The sequence below is a fragment of the Tauraco erythrolophus genome, chromosome 23 (assembly GCF_009769465.1).
Source record: "Tauraco erythrolophus isolate bTauEry1 chromosome 23, bTauEry1.pri, whole genome shotgun sequence".
Classification (NCBI taxonomy): domain Eukaryota; kingdom Metazoa; phylum Chordata; class Aves; order Musophagiformes; family Musophagidae; genus Tauraco; species Tauraco erythrolophus.
This window is the reverse complement of record NC_141487.1, coordinates 5,109,885-5,128,328: the sequence shown is the minus strand read 5'-3', so window position 1 is coordinate 5,128,328 and position 18,444 is coordinate 5,109,885. Positions and strand designations below refer to the sequence as shown.

Sequence of the window (18,444 nt, the reverse complement as noted above, 5' to 3'; positions counted from 1 at the left end):
TCTGCAAAATTCCCAACAAAAACCACACCATCACAAGCAACGAAGCAGCATGAGAGCTACTGCAGCATCATTCCGTATTTTTACACCTTCCATACGTCACTTCGCAGCAGAACCACTGCCTTGAGACAACACCGGAGGCGTTGGATAGGAACAGGCACCCTTAGGGATCCGGCTCAGACAAAAGGACAGCTTGTTTTTCTAGCAAGGAGAAACAAAGATACACTACACAGTGGTACAGCACAACACTCCAGTACAAGGAAAATTAACATTTACTTTAAGCACTAGACATCTTTTTTGCTTTGGAGAACACGTCTGCTCCAGTGCCATGTGATTTTTATTTAAGCAACTTGGCTCTGTAGCTAGCAGGAAAAAGTGGCCTTTTCTAAGCAAGACAAGATCCACAGGAAACAACTTTCCATTCCTATCTTTTTTTTTTCCCCCATCAATTCCTGCTGTTTCCCTTCAACAAAAATGTGTTAACTAACCAAGTTACTCAGATTAAACTCAGGTTTATAAGTGAAAATGCCCACATTCTTAGCACTTGAGAGTTTTTTTGTGATCAGTGGATAACATCCATACTAGATGGACTCAGTATTTCCAGGGAGAAACTTAAATTACATTGCCATCATTGCTATCTTAATAAAAGCTAAATTTACAAAAAAGCCTACTAGTGAAGACATCTGGTATAGTAAAAATGCTAACATAATGCCACTATCTGGAAATCTGTAATTTTTTTTTTAATCCAGCAGCTCTATTATTGCATGATTAGATCTGTGCATCTCTGGAATTTAATAGATCCCCGCACAGAGAAAGCTTTGCCAACTAGATCTAGTACAGACCAGGCTACCGCGGGTCTCACCGCATTTTTTTGCCTTTAAAGAATTATTGAAGTTACCTTTATGCTAAATTCTGCTGCCTGCCTGAGGATTTATGGACTTCCTACAGAATACCTTACAAACACAGCTGAGATGGTTTGTCAAAGGACTACCAATTGCCAGCCAAAAGGGCAGTGTGCCTCTCCATCAAAGTATCTGACAGATACCGGTAATCAATTCTAGAAAGTTGTCACAAAGAATGAATGCAAAGAGAAAGTTTGATAAAATTAATACCATAACTAAAATTTACTATCAATTTAGCAAACCCCAGTCAGTGGTCACTAAAGATACAGAAATTGCAGCAAAATACTTGATTATGCAATGTCAAAAGAGAGTAGAAGGCAAAAGCTGAAAAACATGACCTATTAAAAACCAGAACATTTTTTAAATGGTATAAGGAAGCATTTGATTCAAAGGATAAATTGGACTAACACTGCACTTCTGATTTGTTGAAAAATTGAGAGAAATAAAAATATCTGCATGTTTTCCCTGCTATCCCTTCCCTCATCCGTCCTGAAACCTCACCAACATTTGAACCTAAAAGCCTCCTGCAACAGGCAGCTGGCTTTTGAACCCAGCACTCAGATCTCAGCATGCAGCCAGCAGCTGAAATGTGTGAGTTTTCATTCACTCCCAATTCCTGCATACCATCCATCTGCTTTTTTAAGCAACGTTCAGACTAGATGAAAATAACAGAAGAGATCCAAGTACTGAGCCTTAAAAATACTCTCGCCTCACTCCTGATTCCCAACCCTTTGATTAGGTCCTAAATAAGCACTGAATTTCCTTGAATTCTAAAAATAAAAGCACACCAGAAAGGAACTGGATCTATTTAGAAGGTGTTTTTCATGTCCATTGTCATTTTGTGGCAAGGCAAAGTAAAAGCAAGTGTATTTGTACTTGCTGTGGCATCTCCCACTGAAAAAACAGACACAAACTTCCTTAAAGACACACAGTAGTTTTTTCCCTGTGGTACTTTTCATGTAACACACCATTCTGAACAACAAAAAGAAAGTTAATTTGACTAGTTTCTTAAAAATTCACTATTAAAATGAGTCTCAGCTATGCAGTAATTCTAAAACGAGAATACATGTAGCAAAACATCAGGGAACTTAAGCTGCCACAAGCTACTAAAGTATCTTCCATTCATATTTACCATCCCACTACCAATAAAAAACCCTCCTCCTATTTGTACAAACTTCAGTTTCAAGACAAGCAACTTTTATGACTTTTAAGTCATAAACAGTTTTTAAAGAAGAAAAAAATTACTCCTGATTGCTTTCTCACTAAGAATATTCTACACATATATCATCAGTGAGAAAAAGTGAAACTTGTCCATGATATCCTTAGATTAACACAGTTCCCTCTAAATATCATGGAGAATTGGGCACAACAAAAGCTATGAAGTTTGACCAGGAACGGAGCGTGCATTCTCCTCCTCGAAGCCTGCAGCACATCATACCAAGTAGATGCTGAACAGCAAGTCTGAACTACAGATGCTTTTCCAAACTCATGACTAGCGCTACGGCGCAGGAAAAGACAAGCAATAACAGAACACAAGTCCCTCCTGTCATCATCTTGATTCCCTGGCAGTGTTTACGAGGCTCCCACAGGTTTCTAAATCAGTGCTTTTTTCAAAGCAGTTTCTCAGCTCCAAGAATAGTCAGGGCATTTCTTAGAAGCACGCCAAGAAGTTGGCATAGCAGAGCGGTACTCCTGTCGTACTTTTGGTGCTGGTGTAACTGAGCTCTCTCCCCAAGAACAGCTCAGACTATCAACACGTTATTGGAAGTGATTTTTGAAAGACAATACTCATCTTCCAGTGAAACCCGTGTTATGGGAGCACTGAAGCAGTGGCAGACCAGAAAGGACACAAATTACTGCAAGCGCCACTTCTTGTTGACAGTTTCTCTAAGACACAACACATCACAGTGAATCATATTTTACTTCTCAATCCCACAAAGTGCTTTACATGAATTCCAGAAAGCTTGAAGGGATCCAGTACCACAGAAACAGTAAAGATAAAAGAAGATAAATGTTACCCGTGACAGTTTCTAAAACAGCTAAGCTGGACTGATCAAATCACTTAACAGCTTCCCACACAGCCAGCCTTAACATACCATTTGATTTTTTTGACTCATGAGACAGACCTAGAAAGCTGGCTACACTCCTCCAGTAGCCCTCAACACTTGGGAACCAAATCTGCTGCCTTTCCTCCCAATCTCAGCTTATCCTAATGCAAGAACTAGTCTAACTCACGAAGGGAGTGACCAAACTCCACAGCTCTGCTTCATGAGAAGCAACACAGCAACAAAACGTGGGATGGCAACAGAGAGATTACAAAGAAATTAGCAGTGAGGAAAGCTTCATCACAAGGGTTTTTACAGTCACTGCTGAAGTGGAATTGTTCTTCAGGAAGGCAAAAGAGCTGTTCCTCTAGTGTAATTTTTAGTAGAACAGATTCACCTTAATGTCAAGAGAAATTTGTGATGGAAGTATAAGCTAATGCAGCAAATTATACCATTTTACCTGCCATAACTGCTTAAACTGCAAAGAGCATGCATAGGAAAACAATTATTGGTTTCTCCAACTCAAGATCTAGACACTAGAATACAAAGCTGCTCTGAAATTGTTTTTAACATCTGCTTCTGGAGGAGCGTGACTTCATCAAGTTATAAATAATCTCGCTCCATTTCTCACACTGGCATTTGTGAAAGTGAAGTAGGCAAAACAATTGTAACCACAAAGATGCTGGCTGCTTCTAACACAACGTCAGTAACACGAAAGGGTAAACCCATTTGTAGGGAATACTCAAGTACAGAGTGGTAGTGTATCTGCTTCAACTTTCTCTGCCTCCTGCCACATCTGTCAAATGAAGGAAACTTGAACGCTGGACTAGAAGAAACTGCCAGACTTCACAGAACCACTATAGTTCTACAATAAATAAAGTCATATCTAATTATGATTTAAAATCTAACTGGAAAAAGCAAGTTAAACTTCAGTATACTTCAAGAATGAAACTGAATAGTACTCTAGCCTCAACCCCAGAATGATCTTCAGTACCTCTTACCCTGCAAGACAGCACAATGCGTGTATCAGACAGCATTTGTTTCATCATTTTTAACCCCCTCCTCCTTTTTTGTTTAAAAAATGCAAGTTTACATTCCTTGCTTTTATCAGTAAAAAACCACCACCAACAACTCCTACACCTGAATGGCACCTAGAACAACAGAAAGTATAGGATAAGACTCATACACTTAACCAAAAACTTTTCGTTTATGACAACCAACATGGTAATGTACTTAATTAGCAGGCGATATTTCAAAGCTGTTCACTTTAACTTCCCTGCTTCACTTGACATATTTAGCTGAAGGCAAAACAAGGCTGTTTTCCTGTTGGTATCTCGCACTAGAAGAGAAATCAAGTGTCCTTTCCACTGTACATCTTCCCTTTCCCCCAACAGCAAAAATCAACAGTGACAAACACACTGAAGATTCATTTTTGCTACCATAATCAGCATCAGGGTTTGGGTTTTTTTTGTTGTTTTGTTTTTTATTTTTTACAAGTTCCTTTTACGCATGATGTCAGTAAGAACAGAAATCTAAGAGAAATTCAGAACTCAGAGCAGGCAGAAGTAAACAAAAAAACAATGATACTATTCCCATGTGAAAAAAATAGGCAAAATTGCCAGCAACCCTTACGTCATATCCTTTGCATGTTCAAAACATGAGAAAAGAGAAGTCCCCTCAAAAAAAAAATTTGAAGTACTAAAGCATACCTCAAATACACTTCCCACACAGTTTTGCAAACAGCTTTAATGTGTTGTACAACACCAGGCTGACAGCAGAAGCTTCGCTTTTGTTGTCAGTATCCTAAGCAATTAAGGCAACTCAGCATGAACTTATTGCCTAGAATGGCAACTATCCCATTATCATTCCAGTCAGACACAAAAGCACCTGCTAACGTGCAGGAGTAATACAACTGTGGCTTAACCCATTGCTAGAACCTGGTAACTACAAAGCCAACAACTCCTTTGAAAAAAAAAGCAGGGGAGAGAGCACACACATGCTCACAAGTGTCAAGCACTGCCATGGACATCAACATACACGTTCACCTTCACTGTGGTCTCACAGAAACTTGTAAACAGTAAAATGCAAGATTTGGGTAAGAAAGCTTGGTAAAAGGAAGATATATTCTGATAGCAACAGTCAGTGGGTCATCTACGGTTGTGGACTATGCATTGACAAGAAGGACAGTTTATTACATGCTCAGAATTCCATAAACCAACAGCATCAAGATGATCACCAGGAACAGTTGCCTTTTCCAAGTATCCTGCTTACGCTACCCAAAGCACTGCAAAGTCCAAAACAAGGGTCGGTGCCCGTTGCATCAAGCAGGCAGCAGCTTCCTGCTCTGCCCTGTGTAACCAGCAAGTGGTTTTCTGGGCAGCTACTGCATACTGGGGAGGAACACATTTAACCTTTCGAGCACACACATTCAGATAAAAAGGGCCAAACCACAACTCCAACTAATTTGTTCTTGCACAGGTCTCTGACTTTCCATTTTTAAAGAATGAAGTGCTAAAGCATTCTTAAATGTTATTTTATGTTTTTCCACATCAAACTTTTCATACTGGTCTAGTCTCTCTTTGCATCCTCAACTGTCAGCTGAGATAAATAGGCTGCCACAAGTCAGCCCACATGCTTCCATTTACACAGCTGTGCTATATAAAGCTAGAGGGAAAGGCCCAGCCAAATTTAACTTCCCAGGAAAAACTCAACTTCCTGAGCAACAATTTCCCAAAAACACTCAACTCGAAGTTAGTATTTCTGTCAACTACAAAACCTTATAATGACACAGACCACAGCCCAGTTAACTAAGTCAGTACATACAGGATGTATCACTGTCTAAATAGCAAAACAGCCACTATTTCAGAAGTTAAAAGATTTACTCAGAAGGAGCAAGGAGCTACAGGAAGAGACACAGACTAAGAAATATTGCCATCTCACCAGAGAACGGGGCAGGGAAAAGGAGATGTGAAAGTTTTCCTTACCAGTTTGAAGTCTTGAATGCTGCAGATGAAATACGGGGTATTCGGCCGGCGACTTTCAATATATACGCAATCTTTGAAAAAACAAGATTTTAAAATAATGGAAATTAACTTCTGTACCTCCAAGAAAGAACACAAAAACAGGATAAATTAAAAAACAGCTTAAGCTTAGAAAGAGCCACCATTTCATTTGCATAACATGTAATTTATTCTGAGTGTGATCTAAAAATAGAAACTAGATGCTTTATGATGATAAATAAAGGGAATTTACTGCATTCAAATTAACTGTGATTTGAATAGGCATTTTGCTAGAAAAACAAAAGGAAGTCATATAAGACCATTCTGAATTTAGTACATAAAAATGACCAGGTCACAAGCTATGAACCAGATCAAAATAAGACAGGAAACTAATCAAATCTTTTGTGCTTAGCTTGCTGTTAAGAACCTAGCACTAACATATTTTCCCTTCTAATTGTAGAGAAAACCAAGGCAACCAATCATAGCTGAAATGCAGCAAGCTAAATTAGATTTACCTCAGGGAAGGACTGGGCTTTCTCAAATTACATTTGACATGACAGAAACAGAGTAATTATTTTTGTTTGCTTTTGACAACTGGACTCTACGAGGTTGCTGTAAAATAAGGTCTGTTGTATTAAAAGCAGTCTTGGCAACGACTGCAACAAAAGCAGTGCCTCAGAACAGAATTACAGCAAGGATGGGGAAAAAATGCCTGATTAATGATAATGACCTTAGAAATCAGAAAATTCACACACAGCTTGCTAGAAGGCAAAGACTATTGCCAAAGCCAAACAAATATTTAAAGGACAGTCACTGTGTTCTCCTTTTATATTCAACTAGGTAGCTGCTGCTCAAAAGACAGAAGACACAAAGAACATCATCTATTCTGTGAATGATTCTCCATGAACCTACTTACATTTCTACAGAAAAATCCCAAAGTCTTAGAGCTTTAAGATGTGTTTCAAAACACAACTAACACCCTGCTTCATGTCTCAAAATCTAGAAGTTGTTCAAGATAAACACTTTCTAGTTCTTATGCTCCACCAAAAGCATTCCTAAGGAAATACTGACACTGTTTACAGCAATAAAACATTTTACCTCCTGAAAGAAAAAAACAGAAACTTTTCCTTAATAATTTGAAACCTAACCTGTACTTGGGAATTCTCTCTCCACTGAGAGTTAACTCAAAGATTAATTTCAAAGAAAAATAAACTTTAGCAGGAATACCTTAGGACTATCAAAAGTGCAGAAAGAGTCTTAGTAGCCACATCAACCAAGCTGGAAAAAGGCCAGGCATTTCAAATTCCCAGCACTTCAATGATACATGCCAGAATTCCATGGTTGTGCATCTGATTTTAAATATGGCAGCAATGTAATATCCTGTTCTAATGAGAGACAGAGGTATACAGTACTCATCTTCATTCATTTCAGATTTTTTTGCCAGGATCACAGCAACTTTGCTGACAAACTAAGCTTTAAATGCAGTTAGCATCTTTCCCCAATTCCGCCCTGCTTTTGGCTACAAGCAGAGTCATACCCAGCAACACGAGATCACACTAATATTCCTGTAAAACACCACTATCTTCATTTTACAGGCAAGAAATTGTAGCCTGAAGTAGTCAGGTGAAGGCTGAGATTTCACAAAGTTGTGGGTTTGGGTTTTTTTGGATTAAGCAAGAAAGTGAAGTTTTGGGTTACAGTCCAATACTTCGTATCATAAAAACCCTTCCAGCATTGGGGCATTTCACAGCCACAGAATTTGCGTTCTGCTTACACCAGAAGACATTCCTCTCCATCGCAGTGGCGATACCAAGAGGGGAAAAAAGTTGGAAATAGTTCTAGCTTTTCTACCAGTCATTTAAAATTAACACATGAATTTTTTTTTCCTCTTGCTTTTCTGCATCTTCCCTCATCTTCCTAAATTGTGTTTTCAGATACCTATAAACATGCAAGCAGGTCTTTATTTTGTCCCATGTCAGCAGTATGTCAAGGAAAGTTTCTCAAAACAACTAGTCCCAGAAGAATTACACCTGAAAGCTAGTATGTTGTGTTTCAGATGCAAAACTGTTCACACCAGCACCCTCATTACAGGCACTACCCATCAAAGTGACCCCTTCTTTCAAACTGCAAAACCCTCACAGCAGAGCAGTACCTCTTTCCCCCAATAAACTCTAAAATAATCTCTACATATTACTCTCAAATTAATCCTGCTGATCAGTATAGCTAAAATTACACCTTCAATGGAAGGAATTCAAAGGCCAAGGTATTTCTCAATTATACTGACCCATAATTTCAATTTAGACTGGCAGAGATGCTGGTCTTTAGTAGGTTACAAATCAGGCAGGTCACCTTGACTTCTGCAGAAATAGTCTTCTGAAGAAACTCTTCAAATGACAAGCACAGCTCGCTGCGGTCTACCTCCCTAGACAACTCGAAAGCTAGCAAACAGCTAAAAGCAATCACTTCAACTGTCACCAAAATCTTGCTGTGAGAACTCAAGTATCAGGAGCTTTTAAAAGAGAACTGGGAAAACGTTACTTAGACCCTTCCCTTCAGAATAAAATCCATTTAGCACAAATACTACCTAGCTGTGAACAGATGAGGCAGTTCCTTGAATTAAAAAAAATAAATCCATGGAGTACAGGGTCACAGAACAGGTCACCTGCTCAGGAGCATGAACAGAGGGCCAAGTGACAGAAACAGTGCACAAAGGGTGGCCTGAAATGTAGACTGTAACAGAGAGCATCTGCATCCTCTCAAGCACTTACGCCCTGTAAAACCAAAAGGAGTCACTTCCTGCTGGTTTATCACATAACCATAGTAACCATCTGAAGCAAAGCCTGTAAATCCAAGTGTCACATTTCCACCTGCAAAACTGTGTGTAAAAGAGGCTTCTTCACCACACCATCCTCCATCCATCACAAATCACACTGGTAATCACTTCACAACAGCATTTGATAAACTCAAACGAGTTTGACAAAATAGATTTTTTTTTTATGCTGAAAATCTATTGCTTATTTTATAGTAAGACTCAAAGACACAGAATAAGAATATGGATTAATCTGGAACCATAATTTTATCAGCATCAGGGAAGCTCCTCTCCAAGTATATAGAGGGAATGTAACTACAGCAGTTTTGCCCACATTCCCACTACAAGACACACAAACATTGACAACTCACAGCTCCAGTGTTCTGAACCAGAACTTAGCACGCAAATTCCAAACCAAGCAGTTCTGTGGTTTTTTCCTATTAATTAGAAGTTGATGTTGTTTAACCTACACAAATTTAACTGAAGTATTTGAGAATTTCTGTTACCATAATCTGCTTTGATCATTCATTACAAAAGCATCTACAAAAATAACACTGAAATTAATTCATGACCTCTAAAGGCCACAAAGTCCAAAAAAGCCTTTCTTACATGAGGAGAACCACTACCGACCTGCCCTGCACTTGCTGCAAGTTATAGCTTCTTAGGAGTCCTGGCCTCTTGAAAACTTCTGCACAGATATTTTTAGAATGAAAAAATGCTAACAAAAGTAAGAATTCCACTTCAACACAGCTGTCATCTCTTCACCAGGTGTCCACCTGATGTAAAACTTAACCCCAACTAAATTGAGAGATAATTAAAAAGAGAACAGAATCAACTAAAGAGTGAAACAATCAACACAAGAAGGGCAGATGTTTAGAGGCATTTTTCTGCTATAAGGATTAAATCGAGTTTCAGAGTAAAGAATTCAAAGTTTTAAAGCAAAGGAAAAGAAAATGGTGCAAAAGAGTTAACTCAGATGCTGGATTTATAAGGAATCCTTAATACTACTCCAGCACAAGTAGAGCAGGAGACTTGGTCAGGAGTATAATCTTCAAAAATGCTAGCGCTTACCCAGTATTTACTAAATATAGTGAGTTGTCTCAATGATGATGGCATCACAGGAAACTACACTAAACAGCAAGGCTACACAGGTGTCCATACATTAGTAGTACGTTCAAAGTTTCCTGCTGCATATTTTCACTATCTATGATGCGATCAACGAGCCTTGAACAAGCAGTCTCAAGAGAAACACAAGATTCATGGATGTAAAACACAATAAAATCTTGGCTTTTTTTTCTTTTTTAGTAAGAAAATAATGATAAACAGTTTTATATTAAAAATCTTTATACAGGATCTCTGTCAAATCAAGAAGAATTATGCCCATTTATATCAAGTACAACTTGCCTTTTCCAAACAACCAATTTCAAATTGTGTATTTCCTAGCTGGGATCATAGCAGCTGTTGCAACTGCACGTATATGTACGTTTTAAAAGCTTGAATTATCATATATGTAATCAACCATCAACACTAAAAGAACAGTAATCTACTTGACTATAGCACTTTTCATTCAAAATCCTGAAAATCCCAGAAGCAGCTATTACATCAGGGAAGTAAGCATCTAAACCACCTTGCACCAAACACATCCTCTCTGTCTCCATGCATTGATACAGCACGACTCAATCCAGTTTATTCAGGAGCTATAGCAATTTAACTGTATCAAAGTATTCCTGCACCATTTTTTATCCCAAGACTTCCTTGGATAATCACTCCATTTCAACAGCCCTCTAGTCAACTCACACCAACTACTCAGTATCTCTAGAGGAATCATCCATTTACATGATGTTCCACCACTCATTTGCAGGATTTTTTTCAGGATTCACTGGGGAATGTGTATAAAAAGCTACAAGATTTCCAATACAGGAAACAACTTCCAAGATTTTCTTCTTAATATTTGTTTCACAAGCCTCGTTTTCAGAGTGCTATCAGACAGCACATAGAATAAACAGCTACGCATCCCTCTGAAATGGTTGACACAAAAGGAAGAGAATCTGGCATCTACGATGGATAAAGCAAACATGTTGACTCACTAGTATATTGCCTTTAAGGAAGGCACTGCTGGCTGCCTGCCAAGATTTAAAACAAAGATGACATCCAGTTAAGATGTCTGGAAAGCACGAGAGGCCATACAGATAAGAAAACAAGTTAATCCAGGTGCAAAGCAATGTAATGAACACTAGAAACTGGGAAAATGCCAAAAGGAGAACACTTATGGATGCATTCGCATTAGCCACTCAAAACTCACCATACAGAGGAATTACTTTCATTTACCAGATATCCAAAATAACAATACTTTATTTTGAAGAACAGCTTATGTGGACCCAAGTAAACTGTGTATCATTTTTCTAATGCAATAAACCTGCATAGGTAAGACACCCACAAGAAGTACAGAGTATTTCTTATTATATTTCCTTATCCTTAGCACACTAGAATGTGCTATTGCACCCTTTTTTTCCACTGATCACACACTTCTGGAACATTTTTAGCTCTATATGGCCGCAGAGAACTTCTGCATAGACTTTGACAACTTCACTAGATTCTCATCACTATCGCTCAGGCCACTTTGCATCAAAGCACCTATTGCCACTTTGTGACCACTACAAAAGATGCCCATTTGTCATAAAGAAACAGCTAAAAAACTTAAAATCACAAAATAAAGATGCTCCTCACACAGACACGTTGACTTGCTTCTGAATTCTTTTACTGATCAGCAGGTTTATATAAACTGAGTGACATGTACTCTCCTGCTAAATGGAAGTCTGAAGCCTGAGGCTGTTTTTCAGCCTAAAATACAATGAACCCATTTGCACTCTCCCTTCAGACACCTGAAAGAAATTCTGGACAGTTATTTCAACATCTCTTATTCTAGAAAGGAACTCACAATACTGGTATGTTTCAGACATCTATTTGCACCTCAGTATTAATATTAATTTCTACTAATATTTAACATTCAACACTTTTCACTTAAAAAGCCCAACAAAAAAAATATCAAATGACAATCTCCTAATTTAAACGTGTCATCAATGGAATGGCTCATTGTCATGTCCACTGAAGTGGCTCTGTGGTAACACACGATTCCTAGCCCCCTGAATTTCGAAGAAATACCATCCAGTACTCAAACTGTTACTCATCTCCTACACGCAATTATGGACTGAGTGGCTCGTAACTGTAATTAAGTCAGACAGCAGACTTGGTTGCAGCTACTGCCATTTGGCAGCTGGAGAGCAACACATGTTTGCACAGAAACCCTGACAAGTGAGGTTCCCTGCACAACAAAATACAATTCAGAGGGCCAACAAACACTCACGAAACTGGCTCCACGTCCAGCGCCTGCTCTTCACTGTTCTATGACAATCTTTCTCCAAACCACCTCAGCTGCCTAAAATCCAGTCCCACAAGAGGCCTTGGCTTAAACACGCACGAGTTAATCCCACCATGCATACTGCACCACCATTCTTTTACTTCCCTTCTCCCTGTTCCCTTTAACTTGCAAGGCAGTGATAACCTTACAGGAATTTTCTTAGCCTGCATTCTGTCCCCCTCCAAATCCTTCAAGTTTCCTTCCCTTCCCAGTCATTTCTTTTCCAGTCCTTATTACAGTTGGATCAACAGCTACATTCTGTGTTTGCTGCTCTGCCATCTGCAAAGATCCCTTCAAAACTGAATGTAAGGATGTGTTTTGTTAGGCAATGCTCATGACCCCTTTATAGACAGAATCATACCACTAACAGAAGATGAAAGGAGATGCCTGATTATCTTCATTAACTCAGTGAAAACTTGGCAAAACAACAAAGAAATCACTATAAAATAAGATATTGGATGAAATACAGCAAGTAAAAATTGTTGCTTGGAACATCCTTCCACACTCAAAGTATAATTTAATTTCTTCAACTGAAAGATACTCATCCTTGCACCATCCTGCAGTTATTAGTAAGTAAGGGCAAGCGTGAAGCAAGCAACCACACAGGAAATGGGTGAGCTACAAATGCACACTCTGGCTTTCTCCATAGCAAGATAACATCCACCTGTCAACTTCCAAGGGCCACCTCAGACCAGTTAACCATCAGATATGCTAACCACAGAGGCTGCTGGTGACAAACCAGCAAGCTCTCCAACAGAAAAAAAAAGAAGGGGGGAAAAAAAAAAAGGCTTTCCATAACCTTTGCCACTACAACAGCAACATCACAGAAATGTTAAGTTCCCTGCACAGCTAGTGGGATTCACCGCCTGCCTCCAACCATGACCGCGCTTGCTTACTTTCCTATTTCGTGTAAAACGTCCCACTGGAGATGAAGCATTGCTACGACACATGGTACAGAGTCGTTATGCCTTTGGGCCTGTGATATTCACCAGATGTGCCCTAGTTCTGAAGGGTTACATTAATATTCCCACACTACAAGCTGCTTTTAAAATTAGAGCTTCAGAACGTGGACTTAAAGATGTTTCGAGGGAAAAAAAAATGACCACCTCACTTTTCTGAACACATGAACCTTTATCAGCTTAAATGCTGCAGTTTATGTAGTAACTGTCTTGACAATTAGAATCCTTTTATGTTTCAGCTAATGAGTCCACGATTGCATCATCCAAGAAACAAAGCCTTCAGGCTCTCTGCACAGCTCCACACTGCCACGGGAAAGATATTCCTTGAAAGCCATTGTCAAGGAATTGTCTACAACCCCCTGCAACCATTTCAACAATCACAAGCTCAGACTGCATAGTGCAGCTGTAGGCAACCAGAGTTCCAATATACTGACACTTCTCAGTTTTGACATCCCAGTATCTTGCTGGATTTCTGACTCTTCCCTGCATTTTGCTTTCCTTCAGATATTCTATGCTTGAGCTAGAGATTCTGAAAAACGGTATGCCAGATCTGCAAAAAGCCACTCTTCTTAATTTAGGCACAACTTGGGGAAGCTCATCGGACATTGTTTGAATAATTCATGCATCAATCTAATACTGTCACAAACAAACAGACGAATCTTCAGGCTCATGCAACCAGTAAAAACACAGGTTTTGTATTCAACCATTCAATCAGCATGCTAAAAAAAACATACTTCAGGTATACTTATCCCTGCAGCTCAATCTACAACCACCACCTCTAACCTCATATAGAGAGAGGACTTGTCCCAATGCACTCGTTAAGCCTACAGATTCAGTTGCACCACAGTACAAATTTGTATGATGGGCCTGTGAAACTGCATAAGAAACTGAATATGAGTTGTGGGATAGGCAAATAATGAAAGAATATTTACACGTCAGAATTAAAGGACATTTAAATTCCTCCGTTCTACTGCCCAAAATTAAAAGGCTTAGTTGTCCTCGTGCCCTCTGCCAAGCAATGAAGCAGCATGATCAGGCAATTCTGAATTATTCTCTAGAAATACCCGTGCCCAAGCCAAAACTAGCGGGAACCCCAAACAGCAGGGATCTCAGTGTCTCAGGGACTTAAACGCGACAATCCTTTGCCACTAGCACCCAGAACAGTTAAATACAATTAGGAGCACACTATTAGCAGCTACAGATCATTAATAACCATGTGGTACCTTTACAAGAATCAGAAAAACATTTGCAACATTCAATGAATTCTAAACACTGAAATCTGAATTTGCCTGTATTCCAAATACGGGAAAACTACCAAACCCTTAAAAACAAAAGTCAATAAAGGAAACAGATCTCTAACTACAGCAATGCATTTGGCATGATGGTTTAGTAACGACCATAGAAACACAGGGAGGAAAGCTCTGGGAATGACAAACACATGGTTTTAACTGGAAAAATATTACCACCGACAGGTAGGAAGCTATACAGTCGCCGTTCTTCCCCCCATATGGCCAACAACAAACAAATTGCCAGTCTGATCTTTTAGTGTCACTTCCTGCTGAGCAGATTTCAAGCAACACTGCTGGCTCCTTGTCAGAAAACAATGTGCTAGAGCCCTGTTCTGCAATAAACGGCTCAACCAATTTACTCTGTTCATTTGAAACTCACAGGAGTATTCCCCATGCCTGGACTACAGCTCTTATTTGGCAAATGGTTTTATTATAAACCGGTATCATAGCGAATCCATTTTCTTTAAGGGGTTTTGCTGCTGTTTAATGGGCTGTCAGTATAATTTAGATTTCATCTATTTAAACTCATTCAAGCCTGGCTCCTGATTGTACAATAAATGGAACATATTTCTATTCAACAAAATTAATGACAGCTAATTGTAGTCTACAGTTCCCAGTTTTATAAAAGCAACTGTTCTGCAGTTCAGGCACTCAGCGACATGATTTCCCACACCAATTATTTTTCTGCACTTTTCATGCATGTCCACAACACTATACAGCTCTTCTTGCAAGTTGCATTCAGACATACTTTAACAACTTTGATACAAACCAAACATTTTCTTACAGAAAGTAGCGTTACCAAGAAATGCCACAAGGAAAGCAAAGACAGTGCAGATGCTCAACCCCTAACCCATGCTAGAGTATCCTCCTGTCTTAGAATTGTTTTTCAATTAAACACATGAAAAGGGAGGAGGGCTGGGCATAACAACACAGGTCACTTAAAAAAATAATTAAATAACCAGTTAGTCTAAGAGCTCCTTCTTCAGCCACAGATAAGCTCTACTGTACGCATGCCATTTACGACAGTCTTTTCTCATCTTTTAAGGTCACAGCAAACTTCTGCTAGAGGTGCAACTTTTGCTCCAAACCCTTCTCACTGATATTTTACAAATGCCTACATAGCCATCTGTCTCAAACCTGAACTGGATGTATTTCAGTAACTCTTCATGGACACTCATTTCTAAAGTATTGTGGAAGACACGGAAGACAAGCAGCACCACAAACGTACCACATCAGTACATGACCTCATTTTTTTTAGCTATCCTTAACTCTTTTTCTTACTAAAAAAATCCTCATGTGCAAACTACACCACACTTGAACAATGGCTACAGATAATTTCTCCAAGACTTGAAACACAAACATTAATAAGAAGCCTTAAGAAACCAACAGAAGAAGTTGTCACAGTCTGCGTGAAAATAACTGAACTATCTCCCAAGTGTCTTCAAATAGTGCACACAATTGGCCAATACACACAAAAATCTGAAGAGATTAAAGGATCAAGATTCTGTATCACTCAAGATACAGAATCTTTCTTCTCACACACTTGCATTTTCCATTCACTTGCGTTTCCCAAGTGAAGTGGTAACGAGTCCATGGTAACACCAGAAGAAGTCAGCAGTGTACAGCTGGCCCACGAAGCTGTACTTAATGTGAAAACTGGCATCTTTACATGGCTTTGAGTTTAAGAAGTTCTTCCTTTGGACCATGCATAATTATAACTCCATGCTCTAGTAGACAAAACAAGTACACCAGAGGACCTGGAAGAGAAAACTCTTCTATTCCCAAGCCCACCACAAACACCAAACGATTGCTTAACTCTCTCCCTTAGCCACCCTTTTGATAATTGAAGTGCAATACACAACAATACCTCATCGAAATACGGATGGGCTTTATTTGTGTAGCCCTCAACTAGAAAAAAACTACAGCAATTGCTGCTTCCCTAGTAATTGGTCCATCACTTCAGCTTCCCGATTCGACAAACAGATAGAGAGTAACCCATTTTTGAAGTTGTTGGTGCAGCCCTGAACAGAAACATATGTTCAGAAGGGGAAAACTAAATGTGTCACTTGGGTGACAATGATTTTCACAAAATACTGTATTTCAAATACTGCAGTCTGTTGCCTCCAAGCCTGCTGTGTTGCAAATACAAACACTCCCAAATAAGCTTATGTGATATTCTCCCTACTGTCTGCTACCCTACCTGCAAATACCTAGCAGCACCAAAAATATACCTGTTTTTAAAAAAAAAGTCTATTTTCTGAATAGAAAAATATCTTCCTATTGTTTAAATCTGAGATGCCTTTTATAGAGAGCAAGTTTGTGCAGCAGCTGTAAAGCTGATCTTACAGAAGTGTATTTACTTTGTTTCAACACTGCTATGTTACCTTTTTCCCTTCATTTTAAAGCATAATGATCATGCTATCATGCTAGTCAGCTGCTTAAGTAAGAAATGCTCATTTCAGGAAGAAAAAAAAGCAGCTTTCCTCACTTTTAAGAAAAAGGAATACAATCACCACAATAAAGATACAAGCGTAAACTGTCAAGCCAAAGAAAAATAAACCTATGTCTACATTTAAGTATATTTCTTTCCTGAACAAACGAGAAATTACAAGTCTTAAATCTGAATCAATTTTCATGTACGTCTTGCCACTCCTTTTACAGCAGGCTTTCTGATAGTTTTTTCCTTTGAATATCTGTACAGCTTTTGGTAAAAGCATCCATAACACATTTTGGACTTTGAACAAACAAGATTACTAGATAAATCCATTCTTCCCACCAATGCTGAAACAAAGCAAAAATATTTGTAGCTCAATTTGAGATGCTTCTTTAGAGCAACATACTCTGCTATTCAATCCTGTTTATACAAAACTACCTCTTTAGGACAAAAGGAAAACTAAATAGATTGCCCAAAATTTATGACATTACAGAACAAAATAATTCAACGACCAGTTAGAAGATACCCAGTTACACACATAAATACCTTTCCAGTGTGGCCCATCAAGCAGCAGCATGAAAATGAAGATAACTTTTAAAGAATTTATTTTCATCAATTCTCAAGTTGCATTTACCCTCTTCCATTTTCTATTCCACTTGGAAACAATAAAAAAAACCAAGCAGTCTCACTTTAACACACTCTTCACTTAGCCTGCTTACACATAGCCCTGACTGTCAAACCTGCAGAGAAATATCTCCCTCACCTATGAACTTCCTCCTCTATCCCTCCATAAATACTTCTAGAAAATATTTTCATAAAACCTGTATTCCAAAATGAAGCAGCAGAGGTTAGTCCCAGGATCAAAATTCTGATGGATGACATTTCGCTCACTCCCTCCCCCAATTTATCAGAAAAATCTCCAAACAAAAATTAAAGCAATCTACTGGCATAAAGCAAACTACTGTGCTACATGGGAAACCAGAGCATCCTTCCCAGCACAGAAGCAGAGGAGAGTTTAGTTTACTGGTTACACAGGCGTTGCCATTGTAATTGACCAAACTCTCCTTTAGCTAATGGTCAACAAAAGACAGGACGAGACAACTCCCCCAGAGTAAGAAAAAGGGCTGGTAAATTCCTACATTAGAAGTTCAAGCTATTTTAATTTAAGTAAATCGAGGACAGGCCACAAACAATTACTGCAGCCACAAACTACTTTCAACCCTTCAAAACCACTATTTCAAGGAATTCTTTCCTCTTAATCCAATTTTTCCACAAAAATTGGAAAAAATCTTCCCACTCACTGTGTTTATATTTCAAAATTTCCGTTTGCTTGATTTCATAACAGCACGCTGCATTCTCCATGAAGTTTTACTTTTTGCTTCCATTACAATTCTTCTACATTGATCCTCTGTGAAAATAATTCCCTAATGCAGTCTGCCAAACTGCTTCTATCTGCATTCCACACTTACCTACGGTAGTTAAACCACAAATTCTCAACTATAGCTGTTGTACTCACACACACAGTTGTGTCAACAAGGTGTTCACGTAAAATTTCACATCCATCCTGTAATAGCTCCAAAACATCACAGCTT

The 18,444-nt window shown here is 38.8% G+C and overlaps 1 protein-coding gene across 1 annotated transcript in view; it reads right to left on the bottom strand.

Annotated features, from left to right (window-relative positions):
* RERE (arginine-glutamic acid dipeptide repeats) overlaps positions 1–18,444 on the bottom strand; it is a 169,728-nt gene that overhangs the window by 143,574 nt on the left and 7,710 nt on the right. Inside the window, exon 2 of the mRNA XM_086625526.1 lies at positions 5,929–5,999. Coding sequence (XP_086481652.1) covers positions 5,929–5,999 — 71 coding nt within the window. The remainder of the gene's footprint in view (positions 1–5,928; positions 6,000–18,444) is intronic.